Source organism: Diaporthe amygdali, assembly GCF_026229845.1.
Source record: "Diaporthe amygdali strain CAA958 chromosome Unknown NODE_14_length_1008325_cov_65_372321, whole genome shotgun sequence".
Taxonomy (NCBI): Eukaryota; Fungi; Ascomycota; class Sordariomycetes; order Diaporthales; family Diaporthaceae; genus Diaporthe; species Diaporthe amygdali.
In genome coordinates this window covers 405,595-429,354 of record NW_026517034.1, presented here as the reverse complement: position 1 = coordinate 429,354, position 23,760 = coordinate 405,595, and the positions used below count along the sequence as shown (strand labels likewise).

The window sequence follows — 23,760 nt, the reverse complement described above, 5'->3', positions numbered from 1 at the left end:
GGCTCTATGAGATCCGAAACCCGCTGCGTGCTTCGTCCCAGCGTCCTCGACGCCTACAGTCAACCCCTATCTGCATCTGTCTACCCGGGCAAGATGGCAGATGTACGGTGCCCAATAATCGCGATGCACACCTGAGACGTCATTACTTCCGTCCCAGCAGGTGAGCAACTAATTGAGTGTGGCTTCATTCAACAGCATAATCCACAAGTGGGTGATCGGGCTTATGGCTCAAATAGGTCAATGATGAGCCCGGGATGGCTCTCTCCTCGTTCATATCACTGGCTTGTGAATGCTAGTGTACGAGGCTGCTATTGCCTCAGAGTTGCACACAATGACAAGACCTTTATCTCCATTTGAAGTGGAAAAGTGAGGCAAGCTACCTGAATTGGGTATTTGATGCAGAAATCATCTCAGCAGCAGTGTTTGAGATTGGCTGTGGGCGTGCTAATTCACCAAGACGCCAAAAGACAAGTCCTCCGCCTTGACGTCGCCCTCGTGCTTTCTATCCTCTAGGCCTCCCCGGATATCACTATGATCGTTGTGACTGTGGACCACATGGCACACAATGATGCGAATGTTAATTAGGCCGAGTTCAACGCGCTTGGTTCTGTTGTAAGGGACCGTCAAGTCGCCAGAGAGAACACTTGTTGAGCAACCTGTGATTCGGACAAAGGGCACTTTGTACTTGTTCAGGACAACGAGAATTGAACGATTTTGCGACCTTGTCGGTACTTCACGGCTTGAACAGGGAATAATTGGCTGCGCTCATCTCGTTGTGACGAGCGCTGGATCTTGAGATCATTCAATTTCACTCTTTCTATTCGTTACACAATTTTACATTCACATTCCTGTCGTTGGACAGTCGCTGCCAGGAAGAGTTTATGCTGGTCGAAGCGAGTGCTCCTACCAGGGCTTCAGGTATCTTTCCAATAGAATATAATACTTAAAGCAACAGCCATGCGGGTACAAGAATAGCCTGCTTTATACACTGGAATCTTTTTTCTCTAGTTTGTTCTTCAATCCACCTTTTATACGGGCTGCGGGCAGATTTCAGTTAGGGACGAGGAGTTGATTTGTGTGGAGACGCCGCCTCTTGGCGTCTGGGATCATAATAACTTAATGCAGCTGGATTTGCATGTCTGCCTAGTATAGTGGTTAGTACACTTCGTTGTGGTTTCTTAAAAAGAACTCAACGGTCCGAAGAAACCCATGTTCGATTCATGGGGCAGACAACTTTTTGTCTTTCATTCTTTTATGAATATAATTTAACACATTAAATTCAAATAGGGCTGCCGACTTTCTTAATTTCTGCACCAAATAACTTGTCAACGACGCAACTTGGCAGCAGCGGCCAATCTCATCATCCTCCACTGCTGTACTGTATATCATTTTCAGTTAGGTACTGTTGGAATGTGTTGGGCATTATTAGTGATTTCAACAATTTTGGATCATTACCGAATGAATTCTATAATTACAAATCGGTAACAATGGCAATTTGTATTCTTGGGGCCGAAATCCACTCGCCAAAGGAAGAGCCACAGCCAAGATGTGATATGAAAAGAACAGCCAGTACAGGACGCATGTCATTATCATCAGCCTCATAGGCTTCATTTGCCAGAGTCTGACTGGCATTCTCACAGATGATACGCTTGCTGGCGGAGGGTCGGTTGTTCACCAGAGTCACAAGGACAAATCACTGAAATAAATGTCGTTATCAAAGTAGTTCTTTTGAATACTGGAGCATATCATTAATCCATCAACTTCTGGTTGATAGGTGTATATATTACAGTATGCTACCTAGGTAGCCTTTGGCAGTGTCTTTGAAGATTTGGTCAGCTGTGCTGCTAGCAACCCAATCAGCTGGGTGATCATTTTCTCAGGTCTTGAGATATAGAATGACTTTTGTGTGAAAGTCACCCCTTGTACGTTCCAAGAGTGTAATCTAGTGTTATAACACCGGCACCAATGCCATGTAGATCTTGATTTCAAGACTGAGTTGACCGGTGGAGTATGAATAGAGAGTGTGATTAGAAATGGCATGAAAATGTCATCACCGTCCATCAGTTCGAATCCGAACCCGAGTCCATCCCGTTCCATTCCGGTCTTTCAATCGGATCAATATCATACATCCTACAATTTCTTGTTTCATTTCTGTACACAAGATAGGATCCGTACATCATCTTTCGCTCCCAGGGGTCCCGGTATATCTTGTACTTTGGCATAGAAAGTCTGTAATCCTGACGTTTGTTGTCCCTATTCGCCAGAATCGGTAGTGGGCAACAAGAGTTTGCCTCGCCAGGACTCGACTCCAGAAAGTGAGTTAGCGAAGCGATTTGGTCTTCGCTAAGGGCATAGACATTCTCGGTGACACCTCGGCGATGGCTATGGAACCAGACACCATTTTGCTATAGATTGTCAGACCGTTCGAAGAAAAGAACTAGGAAAGAGGGAGAAACTGACATCTCTCCCAGACTTGCCCCTCCCAAAGAGAACCACGCCTCCAAAAATACGGTCCTCGGCCCAGTACGCAGCGATATCGGCCACGCCATCAGGTAATTGGTTGGGTTCGTCGAAGGTTAGCCAGAGGAGGAAGGGTGTGGGTTTTCTTTTGCGAGTAAAAGGCTTTTCTTCGTAATACGTATCGTCGGGATACTTATCGTATTTATGAAATCCCCCATCGGCTTTCTTGAAGACATGCACGGCAAGCTCGTGCAGGGCCACAGCAATGAGCTCAACCAGCGGAAGCTTGGATACCCTGGATCCAACGGGCGTATTTTGGTATCGATCTAGAGTCTGTGAGCGGATGTTAGCCCTTTGACTCGTAGGGATGACAATTTCGAGCGGGAGGCCAGACTCACGTCCGCTCTGACCTCCATGGCCAATGGGTCGAATTGCTCGCGCAATTCTAGCATCTTCTCCATGGCTCCATCGCATAGCTGTTTGTGATTGTATACAGGCTCCTCTTTTGTGTGTGTTTTTCTGGATTGATCCATGGCAACGTCCCACAACGGCAGTCCGTCAATAAGCTGGGCGAAGGTAAGCTCAGCTAGCTCAGTGGCCAGTATGTTTGTCATTGCCCGTTTGAAAACGACCTGATGTGCACCATCGAGGGATGTGGCGACGACGCTCTTCTCAATTGACTTGGGTGGGGGTGTAGTGACCCATTCGTCCCGTTTCCAATGGAAGGTTGGTGACTCCAGGGACGACGCCATTTGATATGTTGTGTGGGTTGCAATCGAAAATTTAAGGAGTGAGGGCCTGTCCATTCATGCTCTTCCAATCTGAAAGACAATGAGAAGACAGAGAGGAGAAGTTGAGCCCTGGCGGTGACTTGGTGGCTTCGGGTGCGTTTATATTTGCCAGTCGCAGCTCCACTCGCTGGGTCATGTTGGAAGCGGTGGGGGGAGGGGGGCACAGATACCCGAAATAGGCAGCAGGCCACCAGACAAGATCCGCCAAAATGTTTGATATTCGGATTTGCCCTTCGAAGCCACATACAGGCAAGTTGTCAATTGCATCCGCCCCATGAGATATCATACTTAAGTATAAGGTGCTCAGATCATCAGGAAGGCGTGTGTGGCACTTACTCAAAGCGCTGTAACACCCAAAGCATCACATATAATCTCGCTATCAAGGTACAGGTGTCTGGGTGCTTGCATTGTCATAAAAGCGTTTGATAGCCACGTCCAGAATTATATATAAACGGCGATGCTGTACTAAATTTGTTGTTACAAATTGGTTTAGACTTGGAAAGTTTAAACCCCATTATGAGTATACTATATTGCACACAATTTTTTATATTGTGCAACTACCAACCAATTGTTTTTATTTGTGTTTGAATAAAAAAAATTACTTTTGACACCTATCCGCTGAGCACCGTCAAGTGGTCGCCTGAATAAGAACCAGCGCAGCGCTAGTATTCACCCGCGACTACATGAGATGCTCCGAATGGGTGAGTGCAGACTTGGGATTGTACTGGCTGTGAAAGCGAAGTGAGCACAATGTCACCTGCTGTTGACGGGAAAGTGCTTCTGGGTCCAGTCTTTTCATAACATCCCAAGACGCGTGCCCAGCCGCGTCTTCACAGCCCGTCCCGAGGTTGGGCAAGCTCTACTCTGAAGACTAGAATTATATTGACCTCTAAACTCCCCTATGCCCCCCCCCCTTTTTTTATTGATGACAAGTATAACAACAGGTGCGGCAAACCGCGCATCTAGTCCTAGCTGCGATTCCCCGTTACTTTCCCAGTGTTTCCCCAGTGGCTTATTTCAACAGTATCTCTTTACAATTTTCCGGGATGTTAGGTTGAGGCCTAGCTTGCATTCAATTCCCATGATTGTGTAACCAGAGGCGATTGCGTCTGCGTGTTCCCACATGGGTTGGGGAGGGGGTCGCCGGGCGGGCGTTAATTTAAGCGCCCGCCTCAATGAGTGAGGATGGGCGAAGCGTCAGCAGACTTACAGGGGTTCAACCTATAAAAGCCCATCGCAGCTTTGTGTGAGTCTTGACGTTGCTTCAGAAGGATTCTTCACCTCGTCATTTATTGGCTCAACACCGCCGTGGCGGTGCTGTTTGTCAGGAACGTGTTTGAAGTTGTGTGTTAGCAGCCTGTATAATTTGAAAGCTTTCCCAGCTGAGAGCTGAACTCATATGCTTGGTCTTCGTCCTCATTCTCGTCAAGACGAAGAGCTATTATGCTCGGGTAAAAGCCGTCCTCCCCATGGAGCCCACTCACTTCAGGGAAGATCCAAATGCCATTACTTCTCCGGACACTTTCTTTGGGTTCGGTCTCGTACCCGAGAAAGAATCTGGTCGTGGATCCAGGCAAGCAATCGGTAGGAATTTATTCAGATAATCAAAACCGCTCAATTTGGCTAAGCAACTCGAAAGTTCCCGAAACTGATGGCCAACCCCTGGTCGACACCTCTGCGGCAGCAGATGGCAGGAAAAAGCTGGGGGGCTTTGCGATCGTTGGCCTTATTAGATGGTTGATCACAGCTCTGCTATTAATGGGATTCGTCCTTGCTGTTCACTTTTACCAGGGAAAGGTTCTTGATAATAATGACAAGTCGATCTTCGAGTCTATTATCGTCACCCTAAGTCTAATCGTGGGTCTCAACATTGCAAGTGCCCTGAAGGATATTGCAAAGCACATGAGATGGTGGTTCCTCAGCCTTAAAAGACGGGATTTGTCTGAGGTACGTGATATCCCTTTCGTCACTCGCGCACGAGTTCTCTCAGGTGTTGACAGTGAAATCACTTTCAGGTCGAACTCATTTTGCAAAGTGACAGCTTGGTCAATGTGACCAAGTTGATATGGCGGTCATCTTCAAGTGTCACTAAGATGGTCTGTCTTACATGGCTTTTGTTGAATATCGTAAGCCTCGGATCTACAATTTTAGTGGGATCAAATGTTTTCGAGACTGATACTTGTGTTGATTCAGGGAATGCAAGCCGCTATAGCTGTCATTAGCGTGACATTCGAGGCTGAGCCCCATGTTGATGATGTGTATCTGTCAGAGCAGGGCCAGGTCTTTGTCCCTGATATGAGCGACTTCGCACGCGGCACGGGGCGCTTTCAAGACTCTCGATACAATCAAGATTCAACTCTACAGAACTTGGGAGCAAGTATACTAGGGGACATCGGGAGCAGTTATAACTACTCAGTCCTTCCGTCTGTGCCATTGGCGGGAGAACCTCTAGCCAAGTTCCCTGCCATGTTCTGGAAGACCGACGACTACTGGGAATATCACTATCTCAACTCGGCGCCAAACACTGTATCCGCTGGAACGAACTTTCTGGCGGTCTACTCGGACAGAAAGGTCTCATCGCAAGCCGTGTGTGAAACGCCGGAGTATAATTCAACCATAGACCAAGCCCGATCGCTGCTCATCGTGAACCAAACAAGTGGGAGAAACTTCACATTTGACGCCAGCGCCTGGGGCCTCGAGTCCAACACATATGGGACGCTGCCCATCCTGCGGCAACTCCGGACTGATGTCTGTGGGTCATGGGTCGGGTGCAGCACGGGCGAGTGTGGGCCAGGATGCAGCACCGTGCATGTGCTGGAGCCAAAAAGCGGCGAGGCTGTCGCGGGATCGACCTTTGACAGTCCAACGAGCGGTTTCTTTTACTACGAGTGCAACATCACCGTGTCCTCCGACCCACCGCCCGTCTCGGACCTGGACAACCTCACGCTCGCGCCCATGCTCGCCGCCGCGGCCGCCCAGGCCATCGCGCTGAATGGGCTCAGCTCCATTGACCCCAACGTACCGCTCAGTCGGAGTTTTAACTGGCAGCTTCCCTTCGGCACGCCATTCAATAACAGCGCGCCTGACATGGCGAATCAGCTCGCGCGGTATGCCATCGGCGTCGTGGCTGCTACTGCATCGACGAATCCGCGCATGGCTATCCCGGGCCGGCCCCCGGCTCAGGGTGTGCGTTTGAATCTAGAGCAGCCGGTTGCGTTTGCGGTGATCTTGGGACTCACGGCTGGATTGCAATTGTTGTTAACGGTGGTTGCGATAATGCTGGTTGGAGGAGTATATGTCCCAGGGAATCAGGAGTGGATGAGCAAGGAGACATTGAAGCAGTTATATGCATATTGAGATACGTCTGAGAAAGACATGTAGCTCTTTATACAAGGCATCTAGTCGATAGAATAAGTGCACCTCAGCACGCGAAGCCTCTCTGAACATTCGCAAAACAAGGTAAGCAGTTGATTCAAATGAATTACCTCAGATGTACTTCAGTCTAACTAATCACTATGCTTTCAGTTGTAGACTTTAGGCACCGGAAAAGAATATATTATGATTACATATTTTCTGCTCAAATCCATCTTTGTAAGAAACATAGTTCGATCTTCGTCAAGTCTCGATACTAGCTCTCTAAGACTGCTCAAGGAAATACAGTATTTAAATAGGGTTCATTTGACTAGGGAAGTTGAGCTAACGACCCGTTGTTATTATAGTCTCTCAATCTAGAGTAGAAACAAACGCACGATACCCACGATACTAGCTTTCTTGTGCTTTGGCCTTTCAGCCAACCCCCCTAGATGCTCTCCTAAATGAAGAGAATACTGTGTGCATAGTAGACTTGAAGCTGAGGGCATACTCGAGGGCTTCGGTGGCGTGAATGGTCAACACCCTTTCACTTGTCCTTGACACGAGCACGCGTGAAGGTGGTAAGGGTCATAAAATATGTGACAAAACATGGCATGGCAAGGTTTTGGTTCGCGGCAGTTTTCGGACATATGTAAGTACTATTTTTTATTATTATTCTAGACCTACAGTGTCTTTACGCACAATCAATTTTTGTTCTTCTTTGCTCGCTATTGCTGATTGCTACATGCTGGGTGAAGAGTTGAAGTTCGATCTCCGAGGAACTCGACGGCCAAACCAAATCTTCCAAAGAGAATTGACATACAGCATGAATGGAATGATGGCTGAGACCATTAATGTATTCGTTAACTACTCTGAACGGACCAGAAAATCCCTCGAAACACACTCAAAGATGAAATCCGTCTCCTGCGACCAGGGTCCAGCAGCATTGCCTCTTAATGTTGTCCAACACAATTGGAATTCATGCACGGCGTACTGCAGCGACCAATGTGGTCGGCATCCGGGTTCAAGCACACATTCTTCTCGCCTTTAAACGGCTTCCCGCTGCAAGCACACAGAAGCTCCAGCTTGACTGGCCCGGAGTAGGGCTTGTCGTCGTCGGTGTTGCGCTTTTTCGGGACTGCCGCCTGTGGAAGGCATACGTACAAGGCCTGCAGTGGGTCAGTCTTCGTAGTGCCAGTCGCAGAGTCGCAATCGCCTCCGGCGCAGTACGCGGTGAGAATGGCGCCCATGTCAAAGTCTACAGGAGATTATCTGTGTTAGCCATAGTTGGAGTGGAGAAGGGCGCAAGGGAATGTACGCTTCTGTTCCTGCAGGATGTACCCGCAGTAAGTATATCCGACACCACATGTAGCTCCGGTCGCGTTGGAAACTTTGTTCGCCGCTCCCAACCCGGTAATGACGTTGGGAGTGCTCATGGCGTGAACAAATGTCAGAGGCGCAAGAAGTAGGGTAATCGCCGTCATCATCTTGGTGGTTGTGCAAGTGTGTTTAGAAGTGAGGTTCGGCTGTAGTGGGAGTTGACCTGGTCTTGCGGTCTTTGAGTCGAGCACCACAACGAACGATAGAATGTTCTTGAGCATGACGTGCTCGAATCTTATAGTCCTAGTTCATCAGCCAGAGGGTGGCCACTTTGCACAGAAACTTGGTACTGTCAGGTTACATGCCACCCTGGATTTGGCGAACTTGGGCGGTCCAGCCCTCGTACGAGACTGACATGTCTTGAGAGTGCCTGGCCAAAAGCTCACTATGACCTCGAGCAAGGGAACCGGGCGTCCACAAGGCGCTGCTCTTAGGTAAATGTGCCCACGATTTGTGATTTTAGGCGAGGCGGATCCTGAAGGCCAATTGCCTTGCCTCGTCTGAGTGAGCTGAGTGGGACGATGAGACCTTGGACATGTGAGACTTGCAACGGTCTCCCGGATCGCTTCGTAGTTTGCGAGGTACGATCAATCATAGACAAAGCGAAGAGGCTGTCACGATCTGCCACATGTTCTTGGCCAAGAAGATAAGAACCCAGAAATGACAGGCTTCCGTGCTCGGGACGACGCCAGTCACTCTCCTGTACTGGCTGCAGTGATGCCTGTTTTGGAAGTGACCTCGCTCGGATGCACTTGGAGGGACGCGAGCATGATACGGTGCAACACCGAAATGATTCAGAAGTCATCGTCCCCAATCGCACTGTCCGATGGCTTCAAATATACTCGACTTGCATTTCTGCCCCCTGACTGCTGGAATCCGTGGGCTCTGTGCAATTATTCTCACAGGCTTAGCGGAGGGACGCGTGGTGTTGTACCCACGACTGTCTTCATGAACACAACACTGAGGGAAAGTAGAGCCGGCCACGGCCAACATCTAGAGACTCGAAAGCAAGGATTTGACCACTTGAGGAGAACAATTGATTCTAGGATTATGCCACCGGCACAGGAAAGTGGCCACGAATGGGGGGGGGGGGGGTTTCAGTGCTTGTGGAGGCGCCGCAAGGCAAGCACAAGGTAATAGATTTTGTACCGTGCCATGTCAAGGCCAGCGAGAGACTTCAGAAATTCCAGTACGCCCGTGAATGAATATTTGACCCTGATTGTGGATCATTGGGCGATTGGTAAATAGACACGCAGGAAGGTAGTAGACTATGCAGTATGAAGTATGAAGTCACAGTGACCGTCCGCTCACTCCGCCAGGGTTGGGAATTTTTTTGGACCCCTCCATCACGATAAGCTTACCTTCGCCGATACAGCCCCGACGTCAACAGCTCGCCTCCCTCCCACGCCGCACAAGTCACGCAGCAACAAGCCAATTGGTGTCATCTTTCTGTCAATTGAGCAGTGGATCTTCGCATACCTTCCACCTCACTAAAACAACCTCTTAGCTCACGACATCCCGCCGGAAACCGACACAATGGCAGCCGTGGTAGACGCGGCGCCCGCGGCGCCCCTCTCCTCGGGCAAGACCATCCGCGTGGGCACGCGGCGGTCGGGCCTGGCGCTGAAGCAGTGCGAGATCGTCATCTCGACCCTGTCCAAGACGCACCCGCACATCAACTTCGAGACGGTGACGGTGTCGGTGATGGGCGACCGCGACAAGACGACGCCGCTGCCGGCCCTGGGCAAGGGCCTGTGGACGTCGGAGCTCGAGGCGATGCTGACGAGCTCGCCGCCCGAGCTGGACATGATCGTGCACTCGCTCAAGGACATGCCCACCTCGCTGCCGGACGGCTGCGTGCTGGGCTGCGTGACCAAGCGCGAGGACCCGCGCGACGTCGTCGTCTTCCGCGCCGGCCACGCCGGCAGGTACGCGAGGCTGGCGGACCTGCCCGACGGCGCCGTCGTTGGCACCAGCAGCGTGCGCCGCTCCGCCCAGCTGCGCCGCAAGTACCCGGGCCTGGTGTTCAAGGACGTGCGCGGCAACATCGACACGCGCCTGCGCAAGTGCGACGACGAGACCCTCGGCTACGACGCCATCATCCTCGCCGCCGCGGGGCTGCTGCGCATGGACGTCGGCCACCGCATTGGCCAGTACCTCGAGTCGACGAGCGAGGGCGGCGGCATGCTGCATGCCGTGGGGCAGGGCGCGCTGGGTATCGAGGTGCGGTCTGACGACGAGACCACGTTGTCGCTGCTGAAGGGCGTGCTGGATACAGAGACCATGCTCGCGTGCGAGGCGGAGAGGACCGTCATGAGGACGCTCGAGGGTGGCTGCAGTGTGCCGATCGGCGTCGAGACGGACTGGGTGCCTGGTGAGGAAGGTAAGGGACAGGCCCTGAGGATGAGGGCCACAGTCGTCAGCCTGGACGGATCACAAGGCGCGGAGACGGAGGTCACACAGGAGGTAGCAGATGCCGAAGGCGCGGAGGAGTTGGGCAAAAAGGTCGCATCGATTCTCGTCGAGAAGGGCGCAGGCCAGATCCTCGAGGCTATCAATAAGACAAGGGCGGAGACGCCTGCGGGCATCTCTGCAGCAGCGGCGACGTGAAGAATACACAACAAAAAGCTTGAGGCGCTGCATTGCACATTCTATTAGACTTAGATCTCTTGCCTTATTTCTAACGCATTCAGAGAGCAAGCAAGCAAGCAAGCAAGCAAGCAAGCAAGCAAGCAAGCAAGCAAGCAAGCAAGCAAGCAAGCAAGCAAGCGAGCAGAGAATCTTTGTAATGCCAACCCCGCGCGAGACCTGACCGGCCTCGCCAGCTCGAAAACGCCTTGTCCGTGTGCAAATGTTAAATCAGTTGCTGGTCCTCCAGGTTGAACTGCTATGCACGAAGCCGCGAAGCCCCTGGATGTATTTTTTTTTACATCACATCATTGCCCCTTCTGGGCCCCTCCGCCCTCCCTTCTTGCTTCCCTTAGTGGTCGCCCTCAGACGCCGTGAAAGCTTTGTACTCCTCAGTACCCATCAGGGACTCGAGGTCCTTGATGCCCTCCTCGTCGACGGCGACCTTGGCAATCCAACCGCCGCCGGCGCTATCGTCCTCGGGGACCTTGTTGATGTTGCCGGGCTTCTCCTCCAGCTCTGTGTTGACGTGGGTGATGCGGCAGGCGATCGGGGCGTTGATGTCAGCGGCGGACTTGACTGACTCGACGGCGCCGATGGCATCGCCCGCCCCGACCTCCCTGCCCTCCTCGGGCAGCTCCACGTAGACCACGTCGCCCAGCGCCTCGGCCGCGTACTCGGAGATGCCAATCACGCCCGTCTTGTTGTCGGCCGACAGGTCAATCCACTCGTGATCCTTGGTGTATTTCCTTATGGGGTCTGTTCAGGCAAAGCCAACGTCTGTTAGTCTGAAATTTTCTGTTGTTGAGAAGCACCAGGGAATGGCTGAAGTTGAAAAAGTGGCCGGCCGGCTTCGGCGCTGGAATTGGAGGGGGCAGACCGTACTGATAGCTGTCACAGAGAAGGACCTGACCGTGTTGAACCTGTGAATTGGGCGGGCGGCAGCGGTCTTGAAGGCTGGGAGGGCGGATGGTCTTGCGACCCGCATGCAGCGTGCGACTGAAGCCATGGCTGTGACTATTTTGACGAACCTGGGGAGAGGAAGTGAGGAGGGAGGGAGAAAAAAAAGAGAGGATTGGCGATTCGGAGCACGATGAATCGTTCCTGTCTCCCGACGAGTCGCCGTTGCCGTACCTCTGATAGCCGGGCGCCGATTGTCATTCTGTCATTCGAGCGCTAATGCATATTAGGTAAAGCGAGAGTCAGGACCCGGTCCTAACCCGAATCTCGAGATTGGAGGGGGGGGGGAAGGTTGAATGGAGGCGTAGAAGGTGATTTACTCGACATAAAGCAATGAAGACAAGCAAGGCCATCGTGACTCTGACCAGACTCTCACATGCTACAGATCACTGACTGGCCAGCTCCTGTCGTCTGATGGCCATAATTGGATCCTTTGTGCTGTCCATAGGACCCGCCTACTCCAGAAAGCAGGTCTTCCATTCAACTTTTCCAACTCTCAGTCGCAACTATCCGAATGAGACCATTCGGGCGGATACCGACCCAAGTTGTTCGGCCTTGCCCCTTTCATGCGCACTTGATGAAGTGGGCCGGCCGTTGGCATTATCTAGACTACCACAGTGGATGCTATTGCTGCCAGGTGCTGGGATGGAAATGTGTGTGGAAGCTGCATCCGTATCTTGTGCGATTTCGTGCATGATCCAAGTCAGTCCAAAGTGCCATAGTTCCTGACTGCATGCTGGCACATTGGCATACTATAGCCTGTACAGGGTAAACCGTTGATGTAGACAGGTACGGCCGGAGAAGCTCAAGCCGACAAGGTGTAATGACGATGCGATGACCTAGGCACAGCAGCAGACACGAGCCAGACTATGTCATAGCAGAATGATGAGCGCGCAAGCTGGACCCGCCCACTGTTAGCCGTCCGGACTTCCAGCACGCAAGGGAAGTCTTCGATGCTGGACGTCAGAGTACCGGTTAAGATGGGATTCGTAAAAGAGCATTGCGAGAAATTTATCGCCTTGCGGATCTGATTTTTTCCCCCTTGGTACACCAGCACGGGTAGTCCATACTCGTTTCGTGGTCTAAGAAGGGGGCAAATGCGATAATTAGGTGTGATATAGACATTCTCGAAGGTGGGAGGACAGGCATGAGCTGTCGAGCAAAACACGGTGCATGAAGTTCAAGGTCGTTGACAACGTAGCATAACCATAGCGATCTTCCATTAACAGGTGACAGTGATTCAGTGATTAATGTTTCCCATCACTCCATCTATGTCTACCTGCACAAGTTTTTCCCCTACTTAGTGCTGATGCATGACTGCTTGGCTGGCCGTTTTTCGGGCCTCTGAGTGGCGCCTACACCGCCAGCTGTTTGTTGCTGTTTCACGAGAGCCACAGAGCCTAGACATATGACATGTAGAGCATTGAATCGGATGACCAGTTGCAGAGATGGCAAATAGAGTTGCGATAGGGTGTTGCGGTCTGAGCAGCAGCAACAGCAGCAACAGCAACAGCCTGCATGCAGTAAACACGCTTCGCGCGTCGCGTCGAGGTCTTTCTCCTCTTTCTCCCTTGTGCGTGCAGCACCAGCTTGTCGCGCTACTGTATGGAACTCAACTCATGGGCCACTTGACCCGACTGCCCGACCCCTCAGTGGAGCACCCCCGTCTTGGTTTCGACGGTGCCGTGCCATTGGGTCAAAGCTCAGCACGACAACGCAAGGACGCAGTACAGCTGGAGTGCAGGGTCAGGCCAACCAAGGAGGGCGTTGGGTGTTCGGCGGTGTTTACTGTGACCGTGTGCTCTCTCTCTCAATGCCCAGGTACCTGGGTAACCTGGGAGATTGAATGAACTGCGCGCCCACAATATCCCACTTCCCAAGTCCCAAGCAGCCAGTGTCTGAGTCGAAGCGAGCCAACTTGATCAACCGGATTGCCAACCATCAAATACACGGCATTGACGGTTGTTGATAGTTTACTATCGATCCTACCTTTACCCACATCTCGACAGCCTGACAGCTCCAGACGACCTCGATCCTCTGACCATTTGCTTCGAGTCTCCACCCTCGGGCCCAGCAGCCCAGGCAGGAGGACACACGGAGCCTCGAGCTTTGAAGACGACGATCTCAGCGGAGCCCACTTTGCTGCTCCACGATCCACCCGCCTATGCTCCATGATCCACGGTCTTCTGTCATAATCGCCAGCGCATCCGTCTTCTTATTATTCTTCTTGAGGCTTCGAAACCGTCCTGCACCCTGCCCTGCATCGCCGTGCCCTGTCCTGTCCTGCCCTGCCTGCCTGCCCTGCGCCCGCATCGCCGATAGCTGCGCCCACTTGCCTTTCCCCCCCAGTCGGTGAGCGACACTGACACTGACGCTGACGCCGACGCCGATAACTGACACTGCCAGTGACGCTGCTGCAGCACCCTGGACTGCCGACTGCAGCCCTCATTCAGCCTTGTTTTTGCCTTTCTTCCCGTCCGCCCCAAAAACCACCAAGACCAGAAGACCCCTTCGAACCCAGTCTGGTCTGGTCTGGTCTGGTCTGTCTGGTCTGCATCTAAGATCGCCCACCCCGGCAATCCCATTTGCGCATGTACCACAGCTAGCATATGTACGTGTGTGTCTGTACCTGAAAGTCTCCAAGCCGGCTCATCCATGTCGCATTTCAGCCCACGCTGCACCACCAAACTCCCCGTCACCAATCAACCCTCCCACATCCTCCCTCCACCACCTTGGACTTGGCCTTGCCTTGACCTCCTGGACCTTAACCTTGATCTTGCTCTCCTCTACAACTGAAATCTAACCAAAGAGACAGCTGATCACCGTCCAGCTATTCCATCACACTCCAGACGCCTGCTCCGGTCTTACCTGTGTCCCCGTCTCAAACGAATACAGCCATCTTCTTCATGAAGCCGCTGCTGGGATAAGGCCGCCCTCCCTCCCTTCGACCCCTCAGTTGTCTACTCTCCAAGCCCGACACCACCCTACCCTGATCCCGACGCCGGTGACGACCGCCGCACAATACACGCCGTCAATCTGGGTCAGTTTATCCCCGGCGCTTAAATCGCTGTCCCCTTTCCGAAACAATGCGCTTCCAGATGCGACTCTCATTAGGCTGTCTCACCTCGGCGCACCTTCCCTCACCTCCCGTCCCCTTCACATTTGCTGACCCGCGTCCCATCGAGTAGATTCATCATCAACAATAATCGCGGGGTCTCCAGCCCAGCTGTACCACGCGACCGACACTATGGACGATCAGGCGCCCATGGAGGGCCAAGAGGATACCTTCGGTGGTATCGAGGGCTCTCCGAACATGGCAGGCGGCCACGGCTTCGAGAACGGCCACCCCCGTCAACACCCGTCGCAATCCTTCGACTCAGCTATGGCTGATGCCCCCTACTCCCCAGACGAAATGGACCCTGCAGCACGATACACCACTCCTCCGATCCCACAGAACGCACAAGCGGGTTCAAACATCTCTAGACCGCCCTCGCAGGTCTCCAGCCAAGGCTTCGCGGATCGCGGGTCCGCACCCTCAGAGAGCGCCGCAAACGGCCGAAACCACGTTGTAATAAAAGTCGGGATGGTGGGAGACGCGCAGATCGGCAAGACGTCATTAATGGTCAAATACGTCGAGGGCAGCTGGGACGAGGACTACATCCAGACCTTGGGCGTCAACTTCATGGAGAAGACAATCAGCATCCGGAACACGGAGATCACCTTCAGCATCTGGGATCTGGGCGGACAGCGCGAGTTCGTCAACATGCTTCCACTGGTCTGCAACGATGCTGTCGCCATCCTGTTCATGTTCGATTTGACGCGCAAGAGCACTCTGAACAGCATCAAAGAGTGGTACCGCCAAGGACGTGGCTTCAACAAAACAGCCATTCCTATCCTGGTCGGCACCAAGTACGATCACTTTGTGAACTTCCCACGTGAGGACCAGGAGGAGATATCGAACCAGGTACGAATTCCTCTTAGCAGCCATAGGGGTACGAGCCATGGCAGACTAACACGAGACACACAGGCACGCCGTTTCGCAAAGGCGATGCGTGCTGCTCTCATTTTCAGCAGCACCAGCCACAGTATCAACGTGCAAAAGGTTTGCGTCCCTTCTCAATCGTTGTCAAAAGTCAGCTCTGGAAGCGCTAACCGGCCGCAGATCTTCAAGATTGTGCTGTCTAAGGCATTCGACTTGAAGTGCACAATACCCGAGATTGAGAACGTCGGCGAACCGCTTCTCCTTTACCAAAACTGCTAGTCGTGTTTCACTAGCGTCGCTCGCCTGCGCAGACGTTGTTTGGCCGTCAAGTTTTACCTACATTCACCGAAGTCGTCAAACACGACTATCCCGCTCGATCACCTATTTAAACCATTTACTGCACGACGGCTAGCACCTCAGGCCGATTACCAAGTGTTCCAAAGCCACAGAACATTGGGCACAACACGGCCCCTTTTCCCGACCCGATCATGCTGTGCACTCCACCGAAAGATCATTAAACCGTGGCTTTGCTGAGGAGTAAGAACAAAAGGCACAGCGAGGCCTATATTTTGAATTGCTCTCCGTGTGAGAGAGGCACCAAGCTGAAGGGACAGAGGGCATGTACGAGAAGGATCAGCATTGGCAAGGATCAACATAATTGTTGCACGGAGGGAAAAGATCGCATCGAGAGATTTGACCCAGAGCCGTAATCGCATGTATGCTGTCAGAGGAGGAGAGGAGACAGGGCTGATTGATTCACATAAAGCATCAGGGGTCTTTTTTTGCGTTATGGTACACTGGACAGGAACCCGGACTTCTGATTTGTCGTTCTGGGTCTGATTTTCGCCTTTCCTTTGTTTTGCTATGCGAAATTTGGAAGTTCAGGCGTGCAAGAGCTGCAAGGTGCAGAAATATCAACCAGGGGCGAATTTGCAAGGAGGGTCTTGGAGGCCCCCTTCACCTTGGCTTATCACATCACACACATCACATTCATCCTGTAATCTCCTATTTTAAAACATCCATCAACACAAGAAGCAAGCTGGAGGTCCAAGTGGGAATCCCATGACCTATTTTTTTGTCCTTTCAATGTACATTACAAGAGCACTGAGCCGCGAGACAGGTCTGCGCGTGTCGTTTACCACAACGTCAACTCAGGCCTAGTCTATCGAATTAAAAATGCCATTGAAAGAGAAACGGGTGATACATCTCTTCGGCTTGCGATTGATTTGTCTGGTGAACCCGATCAAAATAAATGTTTGCAGGGGGCAAGATCGGTGCTTGAGACCTCATCTATAGTATAAAACACAGTATCACAACAAAGGAGACGCGTTATAGGAGAAAGTAATCTATCTGCAGTTTCCGGAGAGTTGTATTAGTGATGGTCGCCCTAGGTGATTCGTGATAAGACTAATCGATGCCTCTGAAGAAGAGAAGAGTGCCGTCTAACACCGTCCCTATTCCCACCATGGCTTCTCCTACCGAGAACAAAGCGAACACCTGGATGTAAAACGAGAAAATTGACCAAAAACCATGCTTCCTCTCGGTCCCAATGCCGAACCCATGTTTCCATAACGCCGAAGTACACTCTTAGGTCTGTGGCTCACCCTCCAGGTTCCCCTTTCCCTTCGAAGAAGCCGGGTGGGCGCCAGGAGCAGTGGCATCAGCAGTAGCAGCCGCAGGAGCCTGGTGCTTGGGGAACACCCTGCCCCAGAAGCCGCGAGCCGTAGGCGCATCTAACCCTTACAAGTTCAAGTTAATCAAGGGCCCTTTCAACAGGATGACCAGAGTCGGGTAAGACTAGTGAGATCAGGCATGCTCTGAAGTAGACCTGGAACTACACGTACCAGCAGCCTTATTTTCTTTGCCTGAAGAGGCCGCCTGGCCCAGCTCGTCCAGCGCCTGGTCGGCAGCATTGACCACAGCATTAAGCGACGCGACGAGATGCTGCTGTTGGTTGCTATTGCCGTTGCCGCCGTGGTCCCCTGCCTCCTCGGACGTGGAAGACGAGGCCCAGTTCCCGGGCATGGCGGCGGCGTCCGGGCGCGGCGACTTGCGGAACAGCGCCCCCTCCTTGATCACCTCGTCCGCGTCGATGGTGTGCGTCGCACGCACCTGGCCCGATGGCGACAGGATGCGCACGTCGCGGCTGAGGTCGTGCTCCTGGCGGGACGGGCCGCCCGTAGCGACTATGCTGTCCTTGTCGAGGTCGTGCCAGGCTGGCTTGGGCGGGGTCGGCAGGATCGTGTCGCTGGCGAGGTCGTGCGCCTTGGCGATCTTTTTCGCGGCGACTTTCTTGTCCGACTCGAGCGTGTGAGGCAGGGAGGCCTTGGCCCGCTCGACGATGGGGTCGTGCAGCAGCTCGTGGGAGAATACTTGCTTTGGCCCCGACACGACAGGGTCGCCCTCGAGGAAGTGCCCTGGTGCGGCGACTGTCTTGGGGATCATGGCATCCGCTGAGAGGCGGTGCTCTTGTGGATCTGGCTTGAACTGGATGATCTGGTCGTGCTCAAGGACATGAGAGAGACGTGCCTTGTCGAGAGGCAGGATGGTGTCCAGATCTAGCGAGTGCGGGAGATGGGGCGGCTTTTCGATGAAGAATGTGTCGTGTGATAAGGAATGCACTCGAGCATTCGCGGGGATTTCCACGATCGACTGACCTCGCTCGAGTCGAACTTCAGTAATAGTCTCCTGTTCTCGCTCTGACCCTTGAGTGGCTTTGTCCGACTCGGGATCCGGCTGTGCCTCTGCAGGTACCGGAGGCTCAGCGTCTCTGCCCACTTGTTTGCCTTTGGATTTCTGACTCTTTTTGAAACGGCTTCCGAACTTGCTCTCCAACTTCTTCGTTTGCTCGTCTTCCTTGAGCTTGATCTTCTCCCCGATGGTCAGAGAAGATAGCTTCCCTGCTTCGTCCTTCTTCGGCTCAGAGGGGGCATCAGGCTCCGCTGTATTGGAAGTTAGCTGATCTGGTTGCACGTCTGGGAATTGCTCACCAGTCTGTTCCTCTGGGGCTGCAGTGCTCGATTCTGCAGCCATGAAATTCTGGAAAGGGTGGAGGGTGGTGGGCAATTCCATACCACTTTCTTTTTCAGGCTCTTTTGAAGCTTTCCCCGCCAATTTTTGTTTCAATCGGTCCACAACAGAGATGGCCCTGGGCTTCTCGTGTTCAAGAGCATCCTCTAATCCCTGTGGTATCTCAATTTGTGGCAACTTATCCGGCAGCATCTTTTTCATTTCCATCGGCAGTTGAGACTTATATTGCTGGGCCCTCTGAAGTACGGCTTGTCTGATCCTCTTCTCGATTTCCTCTCGAACCCGTACTTCGACTAGGTTGCGGAGATTGGTGGCATTGTGGACGACAACTGTCAGCGCCTTGTTGCGTTCGTGCCCTGCCAAATCGTAGAATAGAGCGATATCCTTCGTTTGCTTGCTCGCTAGGATCCCGCCGCCAAACTCTTGAAAGACTGGTCAGCTGAGTCAACCCATCGGACGTCTCGACGCAGACTCACAAAGCAAAGAGGTAGTGACAGCCGCGTAGCTAACACAGGGTCCATTACAGGCGTTGAAGTCGTCTCCGTCGCTTATCTCCTGACCAGCCCGATTCTTTTGAGCCTGATTCAGCTCGTGTTTTATCTTGCCGTAAGTAATGCACGGACATATCAATCCCTCGATGGCCTCAGACTTGTCTATGATTTTGAGAGCGCTCGACCGGTTGTGTTGCCATGCGCCAGGAGGCCCTGCCGCTGCGTTGCCAAAGATGCCATTGTCAGTGGCCACGAAATTATGAAGTTTTGATGGCTCCCCAGCCTGGGCATTTTCGATACCATGTACGGCCTTGCGGAGATCGGCAAGAGGGATGGCGGGCCCTCCCTTGTCGCTCGTGTCACCAGCAGGGAGCTCTGGCGAGCCGCCACGTCCCGCTAGGTCGGTGCTGCGGTTGAGGGTTGCGCGAGGTTTGGATGGACCAACGTGGTTTTCGATCCCGAAGTGGGGGGCAGCCACGATTGGAAATGCTGGCATCATGTTGAATGGGCTATGGAATGTGAATCGAGCACAGATGTTGGTAGAAAATGCAGAAACAGATGAGGATAGGTTTGACGGTAATAGCCTCCAGGGTGAAGCATGTTGGATGAAGCCGGGGAACAGACATGATGTTTGTGTTGCTTATCCGTAGAGCAACACAGCAAGGCTCTTAGTTCCGCATCCGATATACTGCAATGACGACCCGGTTTTGCTGGCGGTTTACCTAGATAACAGGAAGCCGCTTGCCGCCGGGAAAGAAGTCCCCAGGGCGTCGACTGCGCTGGACAAGATGAGAACACCAAATAGCTGATCCAAGAAAGTGCCACCCACGCTCCTTCAAATCCCATCGTTTCGTAGCCGTTCAGCAAAGAACTTCATCATCGGCAGCACCTCTTCCTGGCTCGAAGGCATGGTACTGTCCGCCTTGTTCCACTTGACATCCTGCACGTTTGAGAACTCCTTCTTGAGCACGTCGACGGCATCGTCATCAACGGTGTCGCATGACTTCCCACGGCAAATCAAGACCGGCGTCTCCGACTTGGACCTTGCACTCAGCGATGGGATCATCGAGGGCGGCAGGTCTCCCCCAATGGACACAACGCCCTTGAACGCCTTGCCAGTCTCTACAGGCTTTCCGTCCTTGTCCTCCTTCACTTCCTCAACCTGAGGACCCTCACGAACCTTAGAGGCCAAGCCCAATGCAAGTGAGCCTCCCTGTCCATAGCCGAAGAAGAGGATGTCGGCCAACTCCCAGCCGCACTTTTCCACCAAAGTTTCCCTGATGAGCCGATTCAGAACAAGCTCTGTCGCCTTGGTGAAACCAGGGTCGGCATCCAGTCCACCTGAAGCGGATGACAGGTTCAAGTCGTCTCCCCAATGGAAATTCCTCGGCGGCCCACTATCAAGCGGCAAGCCCAGCAATGCTGGTGGCAGCGGGCTGGTGCCTCGAACTGAGATGCCGAGAACGCCTGGAAGGTTGATGTTCTGAGCAAACCCGGCGAAGGGGGCATCCGAGTCACCGAGCCCGTGGAACAGGATCAGGATAGCGGTTGTTGACTCCGGCGGCGAGGGGAAATGCAGAGAGACTGCCAGGTCTGGTGCTAAGGCTGTAAAGTCTTCAGCGTTGGGTACGCGAATGGGTGCCATGGTGTCCGGTCGTCGAGCCAACGTTTTGAGCTGTAGGCGATGACAGTTTGTGATGTACCGAACCAGACACGAGTCCGAAGATGCCTTTTGTCTAGCAGTAGCTGATTGAAAGATGGGTCTGCAGATGCTACCTGCGTCACCTTGAATCTGGGAGCTCCAAGGTCCGGTGAAACCTAACCCTGAATTGGCGTTGTCCAGCGCACTTCCAACGTGGAGAAAGTCTGAACGATTTCGCCCAAGACAAACAAAAAATGATGGTTCATCTAAGCCTTTCCGGATGGTGATTGCAAACATATGCAATATCCATGCCCTCTCAAATCTCCTCACCCAAATACAGCAGCAGAACTGCATTCAGCCCAAAGACCTCACAGCACAGGCGCGATGGGAACTGGGGAATTGGAAACTCAAGTTCTACCGGTCATTAAATCTTATATTCAAGTTGGCACTCTCTAGTCTATCTACTACTCGCTCCTCTACTCGTTTCTGAGCCTCTTCCATTTCTTCTCGTACGAAATCCTCCAACTCTTTTCGGGCGGTGTACGTCTGATCCTCAACCTCGGAATAGACCGTGGCGCCCAACTCATGCCTGAGGTCGTACAGCTGCTTCTCAAAATCATCTGCCTGTTCTTGCAGACGTTCTTCAACGCGTTTCAATACTCGCTTCTCTACCTCCTGCATCACCTCACTGACCAGCTCCATCTTAAGCTGGTCTTTGAGTTCAGCTTTCATTTCAGTCCTGAGCTCACTCAACAATTCTGCCTTCAGCTCAGCCTTCAAGTCATTCTTGAAGGCATTCGCAAAAGCCGTCTTGTCTTCGATAGCCTTGCTGTCGACTTGCCGATATGCCGTTGCACTGGCTTCTGAGCTGGTCCTCCGTCGCCGCTTTTTGCCCATGGGAGGATCCGCCGCGAGGGGCGGACTAGGTCCAATATCTGAGTACGCCGGCGGGAATGCTGCGCTGCCAGCAGGTTCTGGGAGATTGAGGCTGTCGAGCTCGACAATCTGCCCACCTCTACCACCGTACAAACTAGCCGTATCAGCGGCATGCTTGTTACTAGCGAGCTTGACATCTGCGGATGCGGTTTCAACGGCTGTCGTGCCTTTGCCCGATTGAGGTCTCGACGCAGCCGCACACAGGGACATCAAACGTCCTCTGGAAACGGTCCGAGCAGGCAAGCTCGCTGAAATCGAAAACTTGGTGGCCCGGGCGAGAGCCCAAAGGCCGTGGAACGAATCGTCTGATGGTTGACCCTTCGATTTGACATCGTAATCTGGTGGAAGAACTAGCGTGGCGGGTCGAGTCAAAGAAAAGTGCCAACAGACGGTGTTCGGCCCAATCATCTTGCTTATAACCTCATCAACACTTTCCTCATCTTCCAGGCTAATCGTCTCAACATTCTCGGGAGCAATGTGAAGCCAAGCAGCTGTTGTCCTCTTCGGTTTCGCGCTAGTTGCCTTGAATGTCACCGTGGCCCGCAGCTTGAAGAATGCAGTGCTGGTCGAGGGATCGTGGAAAATGTGAAGCCGGAGGGCATCGAGTCTACGAGTCACCCCAGAGTCGTGGGTCCAGGAAGCGATAGCTGGTTGAGCAGAGACATCGATCAAATCTAGGGAGCTCATGGTGGACGGGGCCGACCCGGCCGGTGTGAAGAAGTGTAAGCTGGAGAGAGCGCGAAGCCTAGAGATGGTCAGCTGGAGGACATTCACATGCGCACGAACCGCGCGAGCTCTAGCCCCTGTATCGCATCATCCATGATGATGAAGGACAGGAATCCCGCCCGCCCAGGCTTCTGGTCGGCAGAGCAGCCCTGACTCCTTTTGACAGATCCGAATCAAGACGACAGTAGGAGAGCCGGAGAGACGAGGCACCGTTCCCGCATGTCTCGCCCAGCACTAGGTCAGAAGCAGCAGTACGGTTGTCACCAAGACCCTGGGTCTTCCACTGCCCGTGGACAGTGGGTAGAAGCCAGTCGCGTTTGGTCTCGGGCGCGCGTCACCGGTGCGTTCGACACTCAGCGCTGAGCAGACATGCGCGGTCACCCGCCGGTGCGAGTACCTTTGAACTGGGGAGCGCTCATATGCGGCGTTGTCCCATAGTAGCGTTATGTGGCGACGGTATGAGTTGAGACGGGATGGGAAACCCAAAGCCGTCGATGGTGCTGGGGGCACGTCGTAGATGAGTAGGTAGCCGGTCAGAAAACAAGGAGGTTGGGAGAGACCTTGGCATCCGAGTCCTTGGCTCAGGTCACGTGGCCGTCCCCTCACCGTGGTGTGGTTGGCTCATCCAACGTCAAGGGTCCCCGCTTGTATCTTCTCACCAAAATTATGGTCAAGGGTACATCCATGCCGAGGCTATCTCGCTCCATACTCCTCAATTCACAAACAAAGCCTACAACTCTTATATATTTTCGATTTGGATAGCCAAAGCTGTACGTAAATCAAAGTGGAGACGTGGACTCATGCTACAGTCCGAGTTTCGCTATCTCCAGAGAAGAGACTTCGTTGTTGTGAGCTGATAATCTCGAGATTTGTACCGGTAGTATTGACCTATTCCCAGCCTTTGCTTGAGCGAGTTGCACACACTTTCGCTACTGTAATGCATTAGTATCGGTTTAAGACACATGATTTTGTTGGCTTAGTACCTGGACCTTGACCACCCGTCGCTCGAAACACTAGAAAGTTGAAAGCATCCCTGAGATTGTACCATTTGGCATGAGGAGACTGTGGCAGACGCGATGTGCTCGATATTTTATGGAACAAGTCGCAGAATAGCAGTTCTCGCGGGTAGTGGGCATCGCGGACGCTGGTTACCCATTGCTTTGGAGCATAGACGAGAAGGAGGCACACGTGTTGGGCGATGTGCATCATGCTACGACACACCTCGACGGCTGCTGGAGCTGACAGAGTAATGTGACCGCCGTCATAGTTGATCGCCGTATTCAGGTCATAAAATACACAAAGCAAACAGAGGTTAGGACCTTCTCTAGTGTTACAGTCACATATTCACACAAAAACTGTCAAATCATCTGCTTAGCTTAATTG

At 52.8% G+C, this 23,760-nt stretch overlaps 7 protein-coding genes across 7 annotated transcripts; 3 read left to right on the top strand and 4 right to left on the bottom strand.

The window, feature by feature from the left end:
- Window positions 1–2,060: 2,060 nt before the first annotated feature.
- On the bottom strand, window positions 2,061–3,212 carry J7T55_003439 (uncharacterized protein; the record flags this gene model as incomplete). The annotated part of the gene is made up of 3 exons (XM_053143461.1): window positions 2,061–2,405; window positions 2,461–2,793; window positions 2,859–3,212. 3 exons carry the CDS (start codon window positions 3,210–3,212, stop codon window positions 2,061–2,063), a joined length of 1,032 nt encoding a protein of 343 aa, XP_052993689.1.
- A 1,508-nt stretch (window positions 3,213–4,720) lies between these two features.
- J7T55_003438 (uncharacterized protein) lies at window positions 4,721–6,608 on the top strand (the record flags this gene model as incomplete). Its single annotated transcript, XM_053143460.1, has 4 exons — window positions 4,721–4,835; window positions 4,891–5,198; window positions 5,267–5,377; window positions 5,445–6,608. 4 exons carry the CDS (start codon window positions 4,721–4,723, stop codon window positions 6,606–6,608), a joined length of 1,698 nt encoding a protein of 565 aa, XP_052993688.1.
- A 947-nt stretch (window positions 6,609–7,555) lies between these two features.
- J7T55_003437 (uncharacterized protein) lies at window positions 7,556–8,089 on the bottom strand (the record flags this gene model as incomplete). The annotated part of the gene is made up of 2 exons (XM_053143459.1): window positions 7,556–7,860; window positions 7,921–8,089. 2 exons carry the CDS (start codon window positions 8,087–8,089, stop codon window positions 7,556–7,558), a joined length of 474 nt encoding a protein of 157 aa, XP_052993687.1.
- Window positions 8,090–9,518: 1,429 nt separating this feature from the next.
- Window positions 9,519–10,592, top strand: J7T55_003436 (porphobilinogen deaminase; the record flags this gene model as incomplete). The annotated part of the gene is made up of 1 exon (XM_053143458.1): window positions 9,519–10,592. One exon carries the CDS (start codon window positions 9,519–9,521, stop codon window positions 10,590–10,592), a length of 1,074 nt encoding a protein of 357 aa, XP_052993686.1.
- A 370-nt stretch (window positions 10,593–10,962) lies between these two features.
- Window positions 10,963–11,619, bottom strand: J7T55_003435 (glycine cleavage system H protein; the record flags this gene model as incomplete). Its single annotated transcript, XM_053143457.1, has 2 exons — window positions 10,963–11,369; window positions 11,496–11,619. 2 exons carry the CDS (start codon window positions 11,617–11,619, stop codon window positions 10,963–10,965), a joined length of 531 nt encoding a protein of 176 aa, XP_052993685.1.
- Window positions 11,620–14,817: 3,198 nt separating this feature from the next.
- Window positions 14,818–15,831, top strand: J7T55_003434 (uncharacterized protein; the record flags this gene model as incomplete). Its single annotated transcript, XM_053143456.1, has 3 exons — window positions 14,818–15,534; window positions 15,598–15,672; window positions 15,733–15,831. The coding sequence occupies 3 exons, from the start codon at window positions 14,818–14,820 to the stop codon at window positions 15,829–15,831; spliced, it is 891 nt and encodes a 296-aa protein (XP_052993684.1).
- Window positions 15,832–19,908: 4,077 nt separating this feature from the next.
- On the bottom strand, window positions 19,909–23,586 carry J7T55_003432 (uncharacterized protein; the record flags this gene model as incomplete). Its single annotated transcript, XM_053143454.1, has 5 exons — window positions 19,909–20,748; window positions 21,196–22,378; window positions 22,438–22,526; window positions 22,648–22,937; window positions 23,367–23,586. 5 exons carry the CDS (start codon window positions 23,584–23,586, stop codon window positions 19,909–19,911), a joined length of 2,622 nt encoding a protein of 873 aa, XP_052993683.1.
- Window positions 23,587–23,760: the final 174 nt, after the last annotated feature.